Consider the following 21,563-nt stretch of genomic DNA (forward strand, 5'->3'; position numbering starts at 1 on the left):
TTTTAACAAAATCTAATAAATCAATCAAAATCAGCAAATAGTTGACCAATAAAAATCCATTCAGTGCATCCCTAATTGAAAACATACAACATCCTGAAGAGAAAATAGACCAAAGCACAGGTGAGCAAGTCATGACTGCATAAATAAATGGTCATATAAATATTAACATATATTTATAAATATATTTCTACTCAGTGTTCCAGTTCATTTTTAGAAATGGAACAAGAAATGCATGCAAATGAGCAGCCATAGCAAAAGAGGTCCAGAGAGAACAAAAAGCTCAGAAATGCTCTCTTATTCAGGGCTTGGCGAAAGAGAAACATCAAGCCTGGGAGATAATCTGGAGCATTCGAGGGCTTTACCTCTGGAACACTGCATGTGAGAGTTCCTGAGGATGAAGACCGACTGTCTTCATCTTCCTCCTCAGTGTAAAGCCCGTCCACAGACATCTGCTGCACTCAGGTTATAAATTGATATATTATTTTTTTGAGGTCTTTATAGTGACAGATTAAGTCTTATTTAGTTCTTAATCAGACTCTTCCTTGTCTTAGGCCTGTTTTACACCTGGCATTAAGATGTTTTTTCATCAACACAAACAACAGAGGACATACAGGTGTAAATGTAGTGGAAAAAAGTTTTGGCCTAGTTCCCTTTTCGACCACTTCAAGAAGTGACCCAAGTTTAAAACAAAGTCAGTTGAATGCTTTCAAACATCTACTCTCTGACTACTGACCTCTTCAGAAATCAGGATCGTTCAACCAAAAATGAAATTTCTGCCATAATTTACTTTTTTCTTGATTTATTCAAAAGTATGAGTTTCTTTCTTCTGTTGAACACTAAAGAAGATATTTAGAAAAATTGCTTCTCTTCAAAAAGAACCTCTGATCCAGCACATATGAATGGGTGCATATTTTTCTTAAAATACAGGTTTGTGAACCTGTTTTATTTAATATTATGCATCATTAATATCTTGTCTTATTTTAATGCAAAGCAACATAGAGGGATGCGATTTAGGTCCTCAAAACTTTGCATGCTTATTTTTGGTGTTCTAAGATTTCATTAAATGAGTTTGAATGTAGACAATAATGTACATACATGCTTAAGCAGTATAAATGCTGTAGTGGGGCGAGGCAGTGGCGCAAAGGTAGTGCTGTCGCCTCACAGCAAGAAGGTCACTGATTCGAACCTCTGCTCAGTTGGCATTTCTGTGTTTCTGTGTCTGAGTTTGCATGTTCTCCCTGCCTTCGAGTGGGTTTACTCCAGGTGCTCCGGTTTCCCCCACAGTCCAAAAACATGTGGTACAGGTAAATTGGGTAGGCTAAATTGTCCGTAGTGTATGAGTGTGTGTGTGTGGATGTTTCCCAGAGATGGGTTGCGGCTGGAAGGGCATCCGCTGCATAAAAACTTGCTGGATAAGTTGGCGGTTCATTTCGCTGTGGCGACCCCTGATTAATAAAGGGACTAAGCCAACAAGAAAATGAATGAATGAATGAATGAAATGCTATAGTATGTATAAAATCTAATCTTAAAATATTAACTTTCATAGCTAGAGTATATTTAATGTTTACTAAGCATTTGCAAGTAAAAAAAGTATTACTTTAGTTTGATGGTTCCTTTAACAAATTTTGTTGACTTTTAAGATACATTGAAACTAGATGATAACTAATTCTCATGAGATTGTTAGTAGACTGTAAAGATAGGGTTAGGTTTGACGGGAATGTTTGTTGGTGAAGCATTGTCGGCAGATATTAAGTATAGTTTAATAGACAAATAGTTTAATAATACTTTGATGTGAATTAGTTGACATGTATTTGCAATTTAACGAATATTCAACAAAATGAGCAAAAGGGAATCAAAATAATTTACCAAAATGCCAATCATACCAAAAACCAAAAGTTCAAAAAAGTCTTTACATAATGTAATCTTTTTTAACTGGACAGTATATAAAGCTCATTACACCATATTAAATTGAAAAAAAAAAAAATCTGAAAAAGCCAGAGCATAAACACACCCGTATACCTCTTCATTGCAGAAAAGTGGTTGAAAGTGGACAAACAAGATGAATTATAGCAGGTGTAAACAGCAGAGAGTATCTCACTCTCATCCATATATGCATCTTATTAGCAGCAGGTGTAAAAAGGGCCTACAAGGTGTATTCTGAGCTGGGGAAGGAATAACTTTGAGCTGTGTTTTTGACTGGACTGATGGACTCACCTTCACATCTTCAGAATAAAGCTGTGGCATAGTCACTTCTGAGGGTTGGTCTGAAGGGAGAATCAATTCAGCTGGCTGTCCAATAGAGGCCTAGAAAAAAAAAAAGTTTCATTAAGTCTTTAAACTTGTACAAATCAAAGTCAAGGTCATTGGGTCACATGAAAAAAATCATGAGAACATCCGCAAGAGTGTATTTACAGGATATTACTCTTTGCAAATAAAGTCAAGCCTGCAATGATTTACTGATGCACCATTTTAGCACTTCATTTTTAAGCACAATCAGAGAATTCAAGGTTCCCACACATCTCTTCTCTGAGTTGGCTTTATATGCAGGGATTTTCTAGTCTTCTTTCATTCCCACAGACATAAAAGCAAATACAAGAGGTTATGCTTTGGTCACGGTCACCAAAAACTCCACAAATTTACTGCACTAACTAATATCATGTTCTTTGAAATGGCTTTAACTAGTCCAAAGGCCATTTTATATGCCTCTACTTGATGCTGCAACTGCTGTAAATGCATGTGCTAAATCAGTTTATCAAGCTTCACTGTCCTTTTGGTTTCTAAAATATGTATTTTTAATTACAACAGCTTATTTAATAAATAAAAAAAATAATTAAATAAATAAATACATAATAAAATATATATATATATATATATATATATATATATATATATATATATATATATATATTTTAATATATATATTTTAAACGCTTTAAGTAGTGAACGCTGCTGTTCAAGAATTGAATAAGCAAAATTCCTTGCAGGAGAGTAAATAGGTGTAAAGGCTGATTTATACTTCTGTGTCAAACGCACGCGTTTGCTACGGCGCTGTGGCATAGCCCTTCGCCGTGGTTGCCGGCGTCGCTGACATGCACCCCTTTAAAAAATTTAACTACACGCCGCAACGACGCACAGCGCAAGCTCTGTGATTGGTTGGCTTGGTAGTGCTGACAAATCTGGGCAGGACCGAGAGCCGCACGAATGGTGCGAGCCTGATGGAGCGATTGTTTACAAGTGTGGAGTTCCGTGAAGGAGCTCCGGATGGAAAGTTTTGTTCTGTGTTTACCTCATAGTTAAAGTTGCACGTCCGCCGGCTCCTGCCTCAAAATGAGCGAGTTTAAGCCACTTGTACATTTAGGAAGTGTTCAGGAAAAGCAAAACAGCAGCGAAGAAACTCAACACAGAGGAACATTTACACCTCACTGCCAACTAGTGTTTCGGAAGTGTTAATGCAGACCAACAGAGATAACGCGCAGAAGTATAAATGCACAGCCATGCACGTTGCATGCGCCATTGGTTACGCCGGTCACTTGACGCAGAAGTAAAAACCAGGCTTGAGAGAGAGAGAAAGAGTGAACAGACCGTTAGTGCTGCGCTGTGCTGCACACTGAGCTGCTGGAGCTCTTGGATGGGTTGCAGGAGCTCTTGAGAGCGACTGAAGACTGTGAGAGTTTGTTCTGCCCCTGCTGGAAGACCCAGACCTGGCCTGCAGCTCTCGATCTCATCAATGGTCCTCTTCATGGACTGGACATTATCCAGAATGACCTGGAACAGAGGAGAGTAGAGACATGTGAAACTAGATCAGCTGAAACAGAAGGGGGTGAGACGAATCGTTTGTTATACCTGTATGTTTTCCAGATGCTCCTCGGGAGAGATGTTTTGTGTGTCAGAGGCTGAAAGAATTGTTCTGATTTTAGTTACATTTTTCTCCATCGTCTTCACCTCTGCTTCAATGGCATCCATCTCCTACATGGAAGCAATGAGTGAATTTAAAAATGTGGAAAAGTTAGATAGTTATAAAAAATAAAACAACAGTAAAAATATAGAAAAATATAAGTGCAATATTTAATGAAAATAGTTCACAGTATGACTAATTTTGATCAAATAAATGCAGCCTTGGTGAGCATATGAAGTTCCTTAAAAAAACTTTGGAAAGGTAATGTATATTTTTAACACAATAAGTCTTATAAACCTGAAAACAAAACTCGTGCATGTTTTGTTTTCAGGTTTAAAGACTTATTGTGTTAAAATATACATATTTTGATAAATAATATACAATTCCTTGCCAAAGGTTTTTTTAAGAAACTTACATATGCTTCATTTATATGCTTTATTTATTTTGAATCCTTCCTTTTCACAATTCTAACTTAACTGAGAAATGCTTTAACACTTTATTTAATAACATTTTTGTGGAATTTTCTTTTAATAAAAGGGCTGTGTTTAATATCATAAGCTTTTCCATAGTATCAAAGCTGGTGTGAAGACTTAAGGACATTCATATGGTATTGCAGGACCATAGCCCGGGGGTATTCAGATGGTTCAGAAGACCAACCCCTCACTGACAAAGGTCCAGAATTTGCCCCATACATAAACTCATTTGTCCTGTTTTGACTGCCATGCCATCATGAATAGTGAAAATGAATAGTGAAAATAGAAAGGCTTTAAGACCCGTGTGACTTCAGCTAACAATTTTACAGAATGTTAACAAGTATTTTTCATGAGTCCAACATACAGCTGTGGAAAAAAACATACAATCTGATTATTATTATTATTATTATTAATATTAGTGGTATTATTATTATTATTATGTTTTAACAATTTTTTTTATTCAAATAGCCAAATTCTGACTGAGGAAAGTTGAATGTGCTGGCCAGTTTGTTACTTGTCTAATAAATGACAATAGGCTACAGTTTATAAAACTTTAACAGATTACGATTTTGTTTTGTAATGATATATGATGTGATAAATTTGTACTTATATTTAAGTAAAAGTAAATTAAAAATATTTTTTGGTACATCACAAAGTGTGGTTATGATCTGACAAGCTAATCCAGCTAAAAACAGTGCTTAAAACCTCACTAAAGTACAGTATTTAAATATCATAAATAAATATGAAATGAGGCAAATAAAGGTCCAGTTATTGAGAGAAAAGAACCACCCCTTTCACCAGGCTGGTTACGGGCCAGTATTGGTTCAAGTACAAAACCAGTACTTTATCTTACCAAATCTGAACAACACACATAGTAAAGCAGATTAAAGACTAATGGAAGCTTGCTGTAAAAATGTGTATGTTTATATTTAATTCTATAAATGGACATACATATCTAGTTTGAATAAGTAAAATGCAGCTCTGTAATATGTTAAATGATAATTATACCTAATAATTTACATACACTGTAATAAGTGATATCCTTTTACATACATGTTTTTGGTAACACATTATACAAATCTTTTTGATTGAGTTAATTTGTTAAATTATGTATTTTACACAACAGACAACTTAAATGCTGTTAAAAATGTCATTTTAAATACTGCTATTATAGTAAAAACAATTCTAGGAAAGCAGTTCCAGGAGGCAAACACTGCACCATGATAGAAAGGAGAATTTTTGGCAAGGCTATAAATACACACAATAACTTTAACATTTATTGAATGTAATGCAATTTCTTACAGCTGCAAGGTGCTGAAGGTGAGAGAGAGGCTCCAGAACGCTTTGCTGCATGAGGGTGATGTTTTGCATCCCCAGGTGGAGCAGCTGTTTTTGAGGGGAGATGTCAAACACTGGACTGATTTCCTGAAGGGAAGGCATGAACGTCTCCAGAGCTGCCCTGTAGCCCTCTGATTCGTCTAACATCATCTGCAGACACAACACAAGACATGTTACTGCATTGGGTTTATATCAAGTATGGTAAGTTCAACCCCACTGTTTTCATAATAACGAAACATCTAACTTCAATATAAAACCCTAACAAATATTCACAAATATTCTGACCTTAAGTGAGTTGGCGTGTCCGTGGATGCATTTGGCAGTGGTGTAGGTTCTAGGTGTGAGCAGCCAGGGCTCAGCCTCCTTCAACCAGCAGTTGGTGCTACTGAGTAAAGCCTCATAGTCCTGCAGACAGGCCGGGATCTGATGGGAGTGAAAGCAAGAGACACAAGCAATCAGGGTTGCAGTCAGTGGCATTATATACAGGCACATCTAAAAAATGGGAATATCATGGACACGTTTTTTTTTTTTTTTTCTCTCTTCAATTTAATACAAAAAACTAAAACTTTTTTAATTCTAGATTCGCTGCACTCAACATGAAATATATTGAAGTTCAGAAGTACATCAGTATACTTAAATAAAAGTCTCAGCAACGTCCAGGTTTTGAGCCTGTATGTTTGGTTGTGAGATAAGAGAAGGATTGTGAGTGAGATCTGACTTTGCTGATGAGGGCTGTCCTGTGCTCTGCCTGTTTGGCTGTGGTCTGGTAGAGCTGCAGAGGCTGTGTGAGCTGGTCCATGAGGATGTGTGCTCTCTCAGGCTGCTGTTCTGCCAGATCCTGAACTTCGCCCTCTAACTCAGCTATCCGAGTGTGCCACTGGTCCAGCTCATCCCATATTCGCTGCACACACACATGCAAATGCACATCAGAAATCAGGTACTCATTCACTAATTCATTTTATTTTCGGCAAAGTCACTTTATTAATCCGGAATCGCCACAGAGGTATGAATCGCCAACCTATTTAGCACGTTTTTATGCAGCAGATCCCCTTCCAGCCGCAACCCATCTCTGGGAAACATCCATACACTCATTCACACTTATACACTATGGACAATTTAGCCTACCCAATTCACCTGTACCGCATGTCTTTGGACTGTGGGGGAAATCGAAGCACACAGAGGAAACCCACGCGAACGCAGAGAGAACATGCAAACTCCACACAGAAATGCCAACTGACCCAGCCGAGGCTCGAACCAGCGACCTTCTTGCTTTGAGGCGACAGCACTACTTACTGCGCCACTGAAATCAAGTACTGTATATCTTAATGAACATACGAGGGGAAAGTTAAAGAAAAATTGGCAGCTGGTTTAGTTAGAGCTAAACGACAATGGTATTTTGAGAGGGAAGTTTTACATTTTATAAAACTTTTATTTCAAATCATGATAACCTGATTTTTTTTTATTAAACAGTTGCAAAATAAATTCAAATGTATTAATAAACCGAGAAATCACCAGTTAAAAACTAAATCATTTATTGCACATTACTTTGTTACTGTGGTTCAATCAACAGCTGCTGTCCAAAGTCTAATAATGCATGTCACTGTAATTTGCAAATTCAGCTCTGAATACCTTTGTTAAGTGAGGAGAACTAAAATATATTTGTTTGTTTATTCTTAAAATGTTTTTAGTGTTTAGAATGTATGCAAATTTGTAATTTTATAGAGTAGGATTTTGCATTATTTCTGAATGTGAGGTTAAAACCTAATTTATACATAGACGCAACTTATCTGTGTCTTTTTTCTTTCAACAAATCAACTGTGACCATGTCTGACATATAATAGGTTGTGACAATGTTGTGAAAAAATATGCTACATTCATATACAGAGTAAGAATACAATAAATGGTAACACTTTATTTTGATGGTCCATTTGAGTATCAGTAGATTGTCTGCTTAATATCTGCGGTTACTGCTCCTTTAACAGACATTTAACTGACTATAAGAAACTTTGCATGAACATGTCAACTTATACTAACCCCAACCTAACAGTATACTTATAATCTAATAAGAATTAGTTGGCATGTAAATGCAATGTAACTTAAATTCAACAAACGGACCATCAAAATAAAGTGACCCAATAAATGAACAAATAATAATAAAATAGAAAACAAACAGAAATAAAACAAACAAACAAAAATGAAGCTGTAGCTGTGTGCCAAATGGCACACTATACACTACGCACTCATGCACTATGTACTTATGCACTTACACACTCAACAGCATAGTGCATGTATGTAGTGTCGTCCTAAATGGAACACTAATGTTTTTTACTAAGCAGAAATTCAACCCTTTCCCTGATGACGCTTGACGGTTGCCAAATTATGGTAATAAATGAACAAAGTACCAAATAATACCTGCCGTGAGTATAACCACATTCTCCATCGGGAGGCGCTATAATCACTCTCATAGGAGAGCTTCGCTTTCACAATCCAAAATAAATAGTTAATCAACATGTGCGCCCGATAGCTCCGCCCCTTCCGCTACGTGAGCAAAACTGCAGTGAGTGTGCGAAGGGTTCATCATTACACACTTCATTTTACCAGTCGAATGAGTGCATCACTCAGGTATTTAAAGTGCACTTATTTTTTAGTGTGAGTTTTCTGTGTAAACGCACCACTTACACTATTTAAACTACAAAATGGCGTAGAATAGTGCTTAAATATGCAATTTGGGGCGGATCTAGCGAGTAATAACCATGTTTTTCAAAGTGTTTTGTCCTCTGCAATTTACTAGGTCAATTTTAACATTGTGCTTGTGGAGGCAAGCAAAAGAAAAGTACCTTTTGTGTACGTTCAGCCTCAGAAAAATTAGGACTTGTTTGCTTCAGCAGACCCTGAACACATAACAAGCCCACCGTCACTTCTCCAATCTGCTCTCCCATTTTACGGAGAGGACCACTTTTCTCCATGACCATGGCCAACTGAAACACACAGATAAACAGGCATACTAACTTGTAACAAAGTAAACACAGCTTCTGTATAACATTTTATTTCCCCATGCATTAGACAATGTGCAGATTAATTTTATTTGTCTCTGTATTTTATAACTTAACTTAATTTTTAAGTCAGAACTTATTTCTATTTAGCACAAATGCATGTTTCTAGTTAGTGCAACTTCATTTTTATAAAGAAGTGCCAGGAAGGTGTCTGAAAGACCCACTGTGAGCCAATAAAAGGTTTTCTACAATTGGGCTGTAGAGGGTTTGCAGAGCTTGCAGAGAGGTTTTCACTCTGTAAAGTCTTCAACCAGCTAGGCCTAGCAGTAGTAGCTAGGAAGATGGCCATTAAAGAGCCCATATTATGGGTTTTTGAAAATTCCCCTCCATGTAGTGTGTAACACAGCTCTAAATGAAGTGAAGTATCCAGCTAAGGCTTAAATCTGTAAGAGTACAGTGTTTAAAATGGTTGATTCATCTATAATAGAGTTGACTCATACTGCTTCAAACGAGTCGCCTTGATACCGAGTCATTAGGTGTTTCGCCATGACATACGAACGAAACCAAGTTATTCACGTGCACGCGCAAACCCGGGAGATTTCAAACCTGAGGCCCCGCCCTCTGACGCAGAAACCCAGACACACACACACAAACATGCCGGTCGATTGAAGTCACACTGCAGATGGATATTATATCGAGTCTCTACCCAAAGATGAAACATCAGCATTATAGCCAAGCATTTGGAAACTACTGGAAACTTCTGCAAACTACATGCTACAAAGAATACTTCATCGGCGTTTGTTAAAGGAAGGATCAGTAAAGAGTAACTTACTGATGGACGTCAGGATGGGTTTCTTCCTCCATTTCTCAAGTGTAAGTACGTGCGATTAAAGTTGTTGCCTTGTTGACTCTAGCTTGCAAATGTATTTAGTTGTGATTTGTTACTTGTAACCGCGTGTACTGTATCAGGTTAACTGGCTATATTCTCTTATCACGTGCAAAGTCATGTAAAAATGTGACGCGTGATGCTTTGTTTAAGGAGCTCCGTGGACGAGGGTAGTGTGTGTGTGCGTGCGCTGTCGTCCGGAGGTATGTGTGTGTGTTTGTGTGTGTGTGCGCGCGCGCGCGTTGTCGCCCGGAGGTGTGTGCGCGGACGAGGGCAATGTGTTTGTGTGTATGTGTCTGTGAAAAGAGCAGAGTGAGACAAGCTATGTGATCTCCTCGACAGTTTTTGGAGTTTTTGCTCAATAAAATAGTTAGTCTTCTGAATTTTCAAGTCCATCGACTGTATTTACATTGACCCACTGGCAGCTAACCCACTATCAAGCGTTTATGAACTGTGATTACTTTTATATTGCTGATTAGCTGTTTGGCATTTCACTCTGACTGAAGGCAGTCGACCAATCGCAACAGGCTGTCATTGGTCCAATCAGCGCAGATTAGCTTCACGCTAAGGAGGGGTTTGGGAACAAATGAATCACTGGACGATTCATACATGAGTCGCTGGGATAATTAGGTAAAAATAAATGCAGATTATAAGACCATGAAAGTGTTTTTTGACCTTGCATGCATATTAGACTGTTGTTGGAAACCCTTACAACCAAGATATGACCCTATTTCATGTATAATATGGGCTCTTTAAGTCTGTTTGTGAAGCTGCAGAGAAAGCCACAAGATGGCTATGGACAAGAGGGCTGATCCGTGGGTGACTGGGCTACTGGGACGCAAGCTGGGGTCTGATCAACCTCAGCTGAGTCACCTGGGCGAGGGTGTCTGATGTTGAAAGACCCAAAACCCCTAAGACCCAGGATGCATTCCTGACGATGTGTCTCAGTGCATCTAGATGATGTATCTTGGACACATGGCAACTTAATTTTCCTAGTTAGCACAACTTCTTTTTCCTTGTCACTGCAATTTAGTTTTTTTTAGTCATTGCAACCTAATTTTGCTAGTTAGCACACTGCTAGTTCTTGTTAACTAATGCATTAACAAAAACAATGTTTAATTAACACAGATTAAGTAATGCATAACAGATGTGTGGTTCATTGTTAATCCATGCATTAACTAAAGTTAACTAATACAATCAACGCGTTACCCTTAATTTGTGTAGTTCTCATAACTTAATTTTTGAGTTACTTAAACGATTTTTTGTAGTTCTCATAGCTTAATTTTCCTAACTACTGCAACTTATTTTTTTTATAGTTAGCACAGCTTAATTTTGGTAGTTAGCAATAATTAATTAAATAAATGCATTAACTAACACATTAACATATGTTTAGTTAACAATAACAAAGATTAACCAATGCACAACAGAAGTGTTAATTCATGTTAATTAATGCATTAATGTTTAGGTAAAGTGTTAACCAAAAACAAAGCTTCATCCAGCTTTTTTCAGCACACTTCAGCTATGTCTGAAATTGCAGTCCGTCTCACAGCATCGTGTAACACTTAATTCTAAAGATGAATAAATGTAATACTTTGTCCTTTGCCTCCTGCAGTGAGGCATTGAGCTCATTCTGTAAGATGTGAATCTCCGAGGGCACAGATCTCCATCTCTTCATCACTCGCTCCATCACATCTTGCAGTCGAGCCTTTTGTGACACCAGTTCCACTTTGACTTCCTGCAGAGCAATACAACACCATGAATACAATATCGACAGAGTCCCTTCCCTGTCAAACACAGGCCATGAAGCACAAACCTGTAGGTGTTCGGCAGCTGATTCGGACTGTAAAACAGTCAAAAGAGAGAGAATATTCTGCTGAATGGAGCTCATCTCCTCCTGCACGCGACCAAACTCCTGCATTTCAAACAGCAGCTCTCTGCGGATGCTATTGCTCTGATCTCTTAGACTGTAAATGAAAAAGAAGATCTGTAAAATTATTTCTCAATGTGTGTGTGTGTGTGTGTGTGTGTGTGTGTTTGTGCATGCAGGGCCCAAATCAATTTGCTACACGGGCCAAGGCTGGTTAAAATTTATCCTCCTTGATATATATATACATATAATTTTACTGGCAAAGAAACTGTATGTGCATTATTTATTTAAAAACAGACAGATTGAAAATTTGCTATTATTAGTATTACTATTGTTGTTGTTGTTATTTCATTAAATATTATATCAGTGGAAGATTGAATTGCTATTTAAGAATGTTTTTCTTTGCTTTCACATGTTAAATGATAGACTTGTGTTGGCGTTCTTTTCTGGAATGTGTTGAAGTACTCTTTTGAAATGCTTCTCTTATGTTAACAGCAGATTTATAAACCATTCCCTTTATAAACCATTTCAAAAATGTTTGGCACATATTTGCTGGCATATTTCTATAATTACAATGAATTAGAGATTTCTTATAATCACACTACACCATACTGAGATCCCAAGAATTGTTAGAATTGCTAAAAGAATTACAGTGTGTATTATAAACGTGTCAACGCTGAATTTTTCTCTCATTTGTTCCTTGGCAAGTGTTCATTTTAGACTGTTTGTGGATGAAACAGTCATACCTTCTGCAGTGACCCAATAAAGACTGCAGGTCCTGACAGATTTGAGGAGATTCTTTCAACTGCTGCAGATTTGTAACCCCGAGCAGTCGAGTCACATGGTGTTGTAGTGATGCCAGAGTTTGATGTTCCTGTTCAATCCCGTCCTGAAGGTGATCAGTGAGGCTCAAAAAACCCTGAAGATCCACAAGTGATCCCGTCAGCGGAGATGAGTCTGGGAGATCAGTCTGAAGTCTGTGAAGACCTTCTTTTGACTTATTAAGCTGCACCTCACAAGCAAACAGGAAGAGAAATTAAGAGTTTTATATTAATTTTGCATTAATCATTTTACAGTGAGCCTACATAAAAAATTAATTAAATAAATAAATACATGTATCATATATCAATAATATAAAATATAAAAATAAAATAAAACAACGTCCATTTTGTAGAAAGTAGTGTAAAAAAAAGACAAAATAAAAAAAATAATAAAAAATACAATAAAATAATATAAACAAAAATAAAATAAAACAGCCAACTCCCATTTTGCAGACAGTAGTATAAAAAAATTATAATAAAAATTAAAGACTAAAAAAATAAAATAAACAAACAATTATAAATAAAATAAAATGGGCATACCCATTTTGCAGAAAGTAGTGTACAAAATAAATAAATAAAAAATGAATAAATAACTAAATAAAATTAAATAAACAAAACAAAAATAACTATAAAATAAATAGGCCATAGCCATTTTGCAGAAAGTAAAGTGAAAAAAATAATGAAACAAATAAAAAAAACTAAAATAAATAGATAAATAAATTAAATTAAATAAACTAGAAAAAATATATAAATAAATAAAATAGGCCATACCCATTTTGCAGAAAGTAAAGTGTAAAATAAATAAATAAATAAACCAAAAAAGAGAAAATAGGCCATACCCATTTTGCAGAAAGTAGTGTAAAAAATCTAAACAACAACAACAAAAAAAAAAACAATAAAATACTCCATACCCATTTTGCAGAATGTAAAGTATAAAAAAAACATCATAACAAAAAACAAAAACAAAAAAAAAAAAAACTATAAAATAGGCTATACCCATTTTGCAGGAAGTAAAGTGTAAAACAAAATAATAAAATAAAATAAATAAATAAATAAAAAACGAAATAAAAATAAAATAAAAATACTTCATACCAACATCAAAAAGTCCTACTTTATAAATGCTTTACATTTTTAAGTAGCCGGGGGTATGTAAATGTAAAAATAAATGTAAAAAGACAAAACTAAATTTAACAAAACAAAACAAAAATGGCCATATCTGGAAAATATTCATTCATTTTCCTTCTGCTTTGTCCCTTTATTCAGTAGTGGTTACCACAGCGGCATGAATCGCCAACTTATCTAGCATTTGTTTTACGATGCTCTTTTAGCTGCAACCCAGTACTGGGAAACACCCACACATTCTCACATGCACACACATACCATAGCCAATTTAATTTATTTAATTCACCTATAGCGCATGGGCTGTGGGGGAAGCCAGAGCACCTGTAGGAAACCCACACCAACATGGGAAGAACACGCAAACTCCACACAGAAATGCCAACTAGCCCAGCCTGGACTCAAACCAGCGACCCTCTTGATCTGCGGCAACAGTGCTATCCACTGAGCCACCGTGTCACCTCTCATGGAAAATCAAAAATAAAATAAGCAAATAAAAAGCCTGTACCCGAATCATGAAATCTCTCCACTCTGCTTCTTTATGGGATGTGCTGGCTTTAAGTGCTTCCACTCTGTTCTTCATCACAGCCCAACACCTCCACAGATGTCCCAGCATCAGATCCACAGGTGCACTGCAACGACTACCAGGACAATGTTCCCTCAGTTCCTCTAGACTTTCTGCCAGTTTCTTTAGTTCTGTCTGGAGCACCTGCAGATCAAGACAATTTCAATGCATGGCATCCTAGCATACAAGCAAGAAGACAAGAAAACCCTAAAAATTCAGAAGCCCAAGCATGTAAATCAAAATGAATCATAATTAATTTTAATCATGATCTACATTTCCTTTCATTTATTTAGCAGACACTTTTATCCTATGCAAATTACAAACAATGTCAGCTGAAGCAAGTAAAATCAGAGCAGTACATGCAAATTACTGCAATGCATTTAAGCCTCTACCGCATGGTGTTGCCATATGGCAACGTGATATTTAAGTTCATTTCCCTGCCACTGTTTCTTTAAGACCAACATTGTAATTTTTTATTTTTTGCTGGAAAGAGAAGACCTTAGTGTAGCCAATGATGTGCTTTGGTTAAGTCACATGACATGCAGTGCTTTTCTGTGGTGCGATTTCTGACAGACGGGAGTTTATTGCGAGTAGTTGCTGAATGCAATCGAAAACATCAATAAAAACAAAGGATCAAATTATGTCAGATCCACAAAAAACCCTGAAACATCACCTCCAGTAAGTTCAATGGAATGTATGTGTTGCCAAATGGTTTAACGTGCAACACTGCAATGAGTTAGCTAGCTAGCAAGGTCAGCTGTGACCTTTTAGGTTGTAACAATAACAACATGAATGCTAGTAATGTAATGTTTATTAGTTTTATATTAATGGCATTTCCATTATAGATAAAATCTAGTTTAAACAAGAAAAGGACAGAACTGGCGCTTCCTGCAGAAGAAAGTGAGGGTGAGATGGGTTTAGTGACCATGAGAATGATGCAGATTGGACAATTGATAAGAGCAGTGATGGAGACAGTTCAGGTAAGTTAGCTCTGAAGCAGATATGACAGGCGTAGTAAAGTATTTAGTATAATATATAAACATTGCTAGCTTGTAGCTAAATTATTCTGATGCATCTGGATATACTAGACTTGTTGTTTATTTGTTATAATATTTACTGGAGAAAATATTTATATGTACTGCATGTTGTAATCATGATAATACAATATTATGATTTTTTCAATAATATTCAGCAAAAAAGATTGGATTAAATAAAAACTGTTGGAATATGAATTGTTGGAAAGTATGTATAAGCTGTCGTTTATAAGTTCTTTGTTAAAGCTTATAATACTGCAATACCAATTAAATAATTTCAAACAACAAAATTATTAATTATAAGGAAATTTTTAAATTTGAAAGTTAGATCCGCTACTGGATGTTGTTTCCATATGGCAACATATCATAGAAATTTTCCCAATTTTTTTTTACAGCACTTTAAGTTAAGTCATTCTAAGAAAACAAAAACAATCAGACATTTTTTTATAGATGTATTATAATGCGTGCAGTAGAGGCTTAAATCAAGTGCATTATTATGATTTATTCAACACCATATCAGCAACATTTCCATGTAATCATAGCAAGATTATTAATTAATTATGTGCTAAATATATATATATATATATATATATATATATATATATATATATATATATATATATATATATATATATATATATATATATATATATATATATATATACATACATATATATATATACATACATATATATATATATACATATATATATATATATATATATATATATATATATATACATACATATATATATATACATATATATATACACACATATATATATATATATATATATATATTCAGCACATAATTCACAATCATAACAGCTTCTTATTAAATAAGCATTATAAAAAAACTTACAAATGACAATACAATACAAAAACATTGATCATACAAAAAGGTCATACAAGATCTTTCAATTTAATCAAAGATAGATATTCGTTTGAGGAAACATTTTTAAACAATTCCCTTAAACATATTTTGTTTTAATAAAGGCACATTATCAATTATAAACATGGTATTTTGGTTCTTTCACATAATGACAATTATTAGCACATAATGACCACAAACCTTCACTTTCAGCTGATGTACTTGGCATGATTCAGGATCAGTGGGTTTGTGACTGAAGCATTTAGAGATTTGAGAATCAGCATTTTTGAGAAGCTGGCTCATTTCTTCATGATGACTCAAGTGTACGGTTTGGTCTCTCATGCGCCTAAATTGGAGCAGAAAAAATAGAAAAGTACATTTAATTTAACCAAACAGGCATAAAACCTTTTAGAATAATTGTATCAGAGTAGTTTTGCTGAGGTAAATGTTTCCAAGGACAGATACTAAAAGAGCTTTTTCAGAAAAAGCTTGACCACTTATTAAAAGTATATTTTCCTGTTAGTCCAAAAACGCAAGTCCCCCACATAAAGCAATTACGAAATGATTTTCCAATTTAGTATGAAAATGTCAACAACAAAGCACTGTGAATGCGACAATATGAATCATAAGTAAACGTCACCACACTGCAATTAAAAAATAATAATAATAAACCATGCACTTTAAAGAGTAGGACTAACCTCTGTAAGGCCTCCAGTTGGAATTGAGCCTGAGCTTCTAATTTGGCATCTTGTACTAAAAAGCAACTCAAAACCTCTATATGAAGCTGCTCAGTGAGAGGGATGGAGAGGCATGTTTGCTGGGGCACGAAAGCACCAATTTCTGACAAACGGGCCTGGAAACCCTCAGCAAGAGAGCTGAAGATCTGTTGAATATAGCGGAGCTCCTCTCGGTCATTTTTAAAGCCAGTGGAGGAGATCATTAAACTGGATTTGATCTGCTGAAGGAAGCTCTCTGCACCCTGAACAGCCCAGTGGTAGTGCTTTAATGCCTCCTGAGCTTGGAGCAGCTTGTCCTGGATCAAACAAAATATCAGAAAAAGCATTAATAATGTTGAGTTTTACAAAAATTGATGTATGCTTTTCCCCAAAACAGAAATGCATTGTATGGCACTTTCCCTCCTACAGATATTATTATCAACTAATTTTCTCAACTGCATACGTTGGGAGATAACTGTATAGTTGGGAATGTAACTACAGTACTGATACAAATGGTTGTCAAAATGTACCTCGAGGACTGTCTCACGTAAATACAGTTGGATATGGCATACTGAGAATGTGAAAAGGTGGGTAAATAGCTAAGGTTATGGGTACTGTCTAGTTCTGAACTCTTTTACCTTTGCATGTGTTGTAAAATGTTTTTGTCATAGTTTTGTGATCACTTATATCTATCAATCAAATCAAATCAAATATATCAATCAATCAATCAATCAATCAATCAAATCAAATCAAATCAAATCAAATCAAATCAAATCAAACCAAATTAATCAATCAATCAATCAATCAATCAATCAATCAATCAATCAATCAATCAATCAATCAGCCTAAATAAAACACAGCTACACATTTGACACAATGCACTCAATGGAGTGAGTGGCGTTAATGTGACAGGTAGGGTTAAGGGTGGGGTTAAGTGAGTGCATTAAAAAGCATTGAATGCCGCTCAGATTGCACTGCACCAGGTCTGCATCCAGACCCCTCCCACCTAATGACCCTTGTCTATGCTTATTTGCCACCATGCTTACAAGGGTGCAACAAGGGCACGTCTGAATCCACTTTCAGACAGGGTTGTGCTTATACTCTTAAGGAGTTATGGGAGTGTTTTGAGCATAATGTGCATTAAACCGATCAGAGTCTCATCTCCCATTACCTTTAAGAGTCATATATATAGTGCCATGGCATATTTGCTATTTACATGGCAGACATTGTAAGTGAAAAAACTGAACACTTTACTAACAAGAAAAACCGTAAAACAAACCATCTGCAGCACGAGGATAAAGAATGAGCCTCCTACATTCAACCTCTTTTTTTATTACTTTATTTTCCTCCACTCCTTTACTTTCGTTGATATGGAAACGTTGTTGTACGCACTTCGCTGAAGACATCCATTAGCTTACATTTTTAATTTCACTTTCACATCTCAGTTCTAATTTCCAGCAAACAAATAAATGAACAATAATAATGAAGTGTGGTCAAACAACTAAGTTACATCCAAACACAGGTCCTATTCTAATGTCCCATAGTGATGCATATGTCTCCAAATGCTGACAGGTGGACACATTTAAACTTGTTTTTATTAAAACAAAGATAAATATGCATATAATAAAAAAATACTGCTAATAATAATAACATTATACAAGTACAAATTGTCATGAATAAACTGAAAAAAGCCCCCGACATGAAGAAGGTATGGAGGCAGTGGTTTTTATATTTATGCAGAAAAATAACATTTTTGTAACGTTATAATACTTTAATTTTTTTCCATATGTAAAGATATTTGTGTATTGCTGTACATGCTGTGTGTATTAAGCAATGTGTAAGCGCTCTGCGCTCGTCGTTAGATCAGATCTTAGATGGTTAACGGCGCAGTCTATTTCAGTTTCTTAAAATAGCAACGCGCCAACAATGCGCCTTATTGCGCAGGCTGTATGATAGGGCCCATTATGTCTGTGTTCTTTATTTTTGTATTGTCTACAGAAATGTCCACTACCATTTGTGCTGTCTTGCACAAATTTAACCTGTTTATAACATTTGGCCCAGAGTGTTTTGCATTAGCTCTATTTTAAAGAAATTAGATGCTATTAAAAAGTATAATAATAAAATATTATATTACTAATATAATAATAAAATAATAATATATAATATATTAATAATATTACTGTAAATAATAAATAAATATGAAAATAACTGCATCTCTAGCACTGCTTATCTTTACCTTAAATGGTAAAGATGACATCAAGTTATCTGATATAACACTTCTTTAAAGTTTGAATGATCAGGAATAATACAGGCCAATCAAGATAATGAAGACAGCTGCAAAAATCTTGATTGAACCATCTCTGTTGCACATAGACTACAGTATCAACTTCAACTGTTATAAAAGCAGATTTTTAGTGGGTTTAGCTTACCATATAAATACTGCAATCCCTAAGAGTTCTCTTTCCAAGATCAATTGTTGTCTTGTAGCTTTCGTTCTCTTTTCCTTTCCTGCTGCTCTCCAACATTCGTAGCACCGACTCAATGGTCTGGATCACCATCCAGTGGTTTTGTAGTTCTGCATCAATGGTCTTCTTATCTGGCCTCAGGCAGATGGTCTTCTTCAACCTCTGTCTGACACTATTGAAGAGCTGAATGGGTGGACTAAGGTCAGTGGGACTGCCAAATCGCTCCGCTACAGAGCACTCGAGGATTTTAGCCTCCTGTTTGAATGTTACCTCCCAAGAAGCTAGCTGCTCAACAACCAGACGGATCTTTTGCCTTTCGGCTGTCAGCTGGGATGGATAAAGATCTTTTGAAATGGCCTCTATTTTGTCTGCTGTCTCTTGACATGCCATTCTGACCAGAGGAAGCTTCGCCAGGACATCCTGACAGAAACCAACCCTTACATCATCTCTTAAACTTGAGTCAACAATTTGGGACAAACTCTTCTTCATCACTTCTCTGGAGTTCTCCAACTGCTGCTTTAAAGTAAGGTACTCTTCATGCTCTTTGGCTTGCAGCTCCAGCAGATGTATTTTTCTCTGAAGGTCTACAATAGCATTGAGCATTTCTTTCCTTCGAGGTTCTGGACAATGTGGAACTTCAGGCACCTTGCAGAGGAGCTCCATCAGCATGTGTTTAACAGACTCAAGAGCCAAGAGGGAGTCCCTTGTTACGGGATACTTCTGTCTCATGATATCAGCACCTATCTGTCTTAAGCTTTTCTGAATGACGTTCTGTTCCTCAGCTGAAGATTCCTGAGAATGAAGGAGCTCTTCAATCACCCAGCGAGAGGCAAACCTACGGTTCACAACCCTGGAGACTTCTTCTTGTAAGGCAGCAAGCCTGTCAATCAGCTGAAAGCTTTCGTGTAAACTCAGACCGTTATTCATAGTCTTGGAATCATCCAATAGAGTCTCCAAGTTATTTTCTTGTCTCTCAGCATCCTTCAAAGCCTCTGTGCATACCTGAAGCTGAACCCTCAATTCTGGAATGGTAGTTTTGGGTTCAGAAGCCACTGACTTTCCAGACTCTTTTTCCAACACTGAGGTCAACCAAGAGCTGCTGTCTGTGATCTGTTTCCACAGTCTATCTCTAATAAGCAACGTTCTATTCATTTCTTCAAGGGCAGATTCAGTCTTTTTTGCAGTGTTATTATACAGCTCCTCCAAGGAATCGAAGGTGGACAGCATGGCTTTAGACTCTTCCTCGTCAAGCTCAGTAACCTCTTCTCTAATTTCTTTCAAAACAGAGGCCAACTGAAACCTCTTAAGAGATGTTTCAGACTGCAATTTCTTCATGTGGTTGACTTGATGACTTGCCTCTTCTGGAAATAGAGACATCCTCCTTCTCCTGCTGATTCTGCTTTCCATTTGTTTGGCCCATGTAACATAGTCCCTAATAATCCTCACTACAGCTGAATGATCACTGCTATTTGGAGTCTGGCAGCCAATCTTCTCCTTAGTCAGTTCAAGTTGAGAATTCAGAGCCTGGATTGTGTCTTCTACATCTCTGATCTCTTTCTTTCCCAGTGGACTTGAAAAAAGAGCTTGAGAGACCTCATGCAGGTACAAGCAGCGCTCTGTTAACACTGCCAGATCTGCAGCTCTCATGGTGTCCCGTATTGCATTTTGCCAATCAATCTGTCCTTGAGAGAGGTGGCCAGAGGAAACTGACTTCACAAGAAGCTCCATTTCAAACTGCAGCTCTCTGGACTCTTGAAGGAGTGCGGAAGCTTCTGTTGTGCATATGTTAGCGCACCACAGACTCCTGAAAGCGGTCTGCTCTAGAGTCTGCCATCTTTCCTGACAGGTCCTGACAGGTTCAATACAGGCCACATGTCCCTCTGCCTCACCAAGATGGGCTGAGATCTGAGAGCAAGTCTGTAGAAGATCCTCAAGCATGCCTCTATTCTTCTGCATGTTCTTCAGGAATGCGTTTAGCTTTTCTGCTTGCAGGGTGCTGCTTTCAATACAACCCCTTTAAAATCAGGAGAATAATGTGGTTACTTTTCTGGCATGATATTAAGTATTATTCTTAGAGTCTCTGAACAAAAACTCTTCAGACATAATATTTTTTCCTTAAAGTACAGTTTGAATTTTTAAGGTGCATATTTTATAAGCAGTCAATTAAAAAAAAAAAAACACCTTGGTCACACTTTATTTTGATGGTGCGTTTGTTGAATTAAGTTACATTGCATTTACATGGCAACTATTTCTCATTAGACTATAAGTAGACTGTTAGTTTGGGGTTATGGGTTGGGTTTAGTGTAAGTTGACATGTACTAGCAAAGTTTCTTTTGGTCAGTTTAATGTCTGTTGAAGGAAATTGAAATTATACGTTCTCGTCAACTGTGTTACATCAGTTACATTAAAAAAATAACACTCTTTAAAACACAGTTACATTAAAAAAACACTCTTTAAAACACTAAAACATTGAGAGAAAAAGCAAGTGATACGCTCAAAGTAATGTTACTTTCTCTGCCAGAA

The 21,563-nt window shown here is 36.3% G+C and overlaps 1 protein-coding gene across 3 annotated transcripts in view; it reads right to left on the reverse strand.

Annotated features, from left to right (window-relative positions):
- syne2a (spectrin repeat containing, nuclear envelope 2a) overlaps nt 1-21,563 on the reverse strand; it is a 165,523-nt gene that overhangs the window by 71,655 nt on the left and 72,305 nt on the right. For 2 of the 3 annotated variants that reach the window (XM_087297225.1, NM_001365330.1), the window contains 15 exon segments: nt 19,005-21,054; nt 16,558-16,892; nt 16,061-16,205; nt 13,898-14,098; nt 12,199-12,458; nt 11,399-11,549; nt 11,177-11,320; nt 8,544-8,684; nt 6,425-6,607; nt 5,992-6,129; nt 5,671-5,856; nt 3,844-3,966; nt 3,583-3,765; nt 2,215-2,304; nt 363-452 (listed from right to left, as the gene is read on the reverse strand). In XM_087297225.1, the coding sequence (XP_087153351.1) occupies nt 363-452; nt 2,215-2,304; nt 3,583-3,765; nt 3,844-3,966; nt 5,671-5,856; nt 5,992-6,129; nt 6,425-6,607; nt 8,544-8,684; nt 11,177-11,320; nt 11,399-11,549; nt 12,199-12,458; nt 13,898-14,098; nt 16,061-16,205; nt 16,558-16,892; nt 19,005-21,054 (4,420 nt within the window). 3 annotated transcript variants of the gene reach the window in all.

Source organism: Danio rerio, chromosome 20, assembly GCF_052040795.2.
Source record: "Danio rerio strain M-AB ecotype USA chromosome 20, GRCz13ab, whole genome shotgun sequence".
Taxonomy (NCBI): domain Eukaryota; kingdom Metazoa; phylum Chordata; class Actinopteri; order Cypriniformes; family Danionidae; genus Danio; species Danio rerio.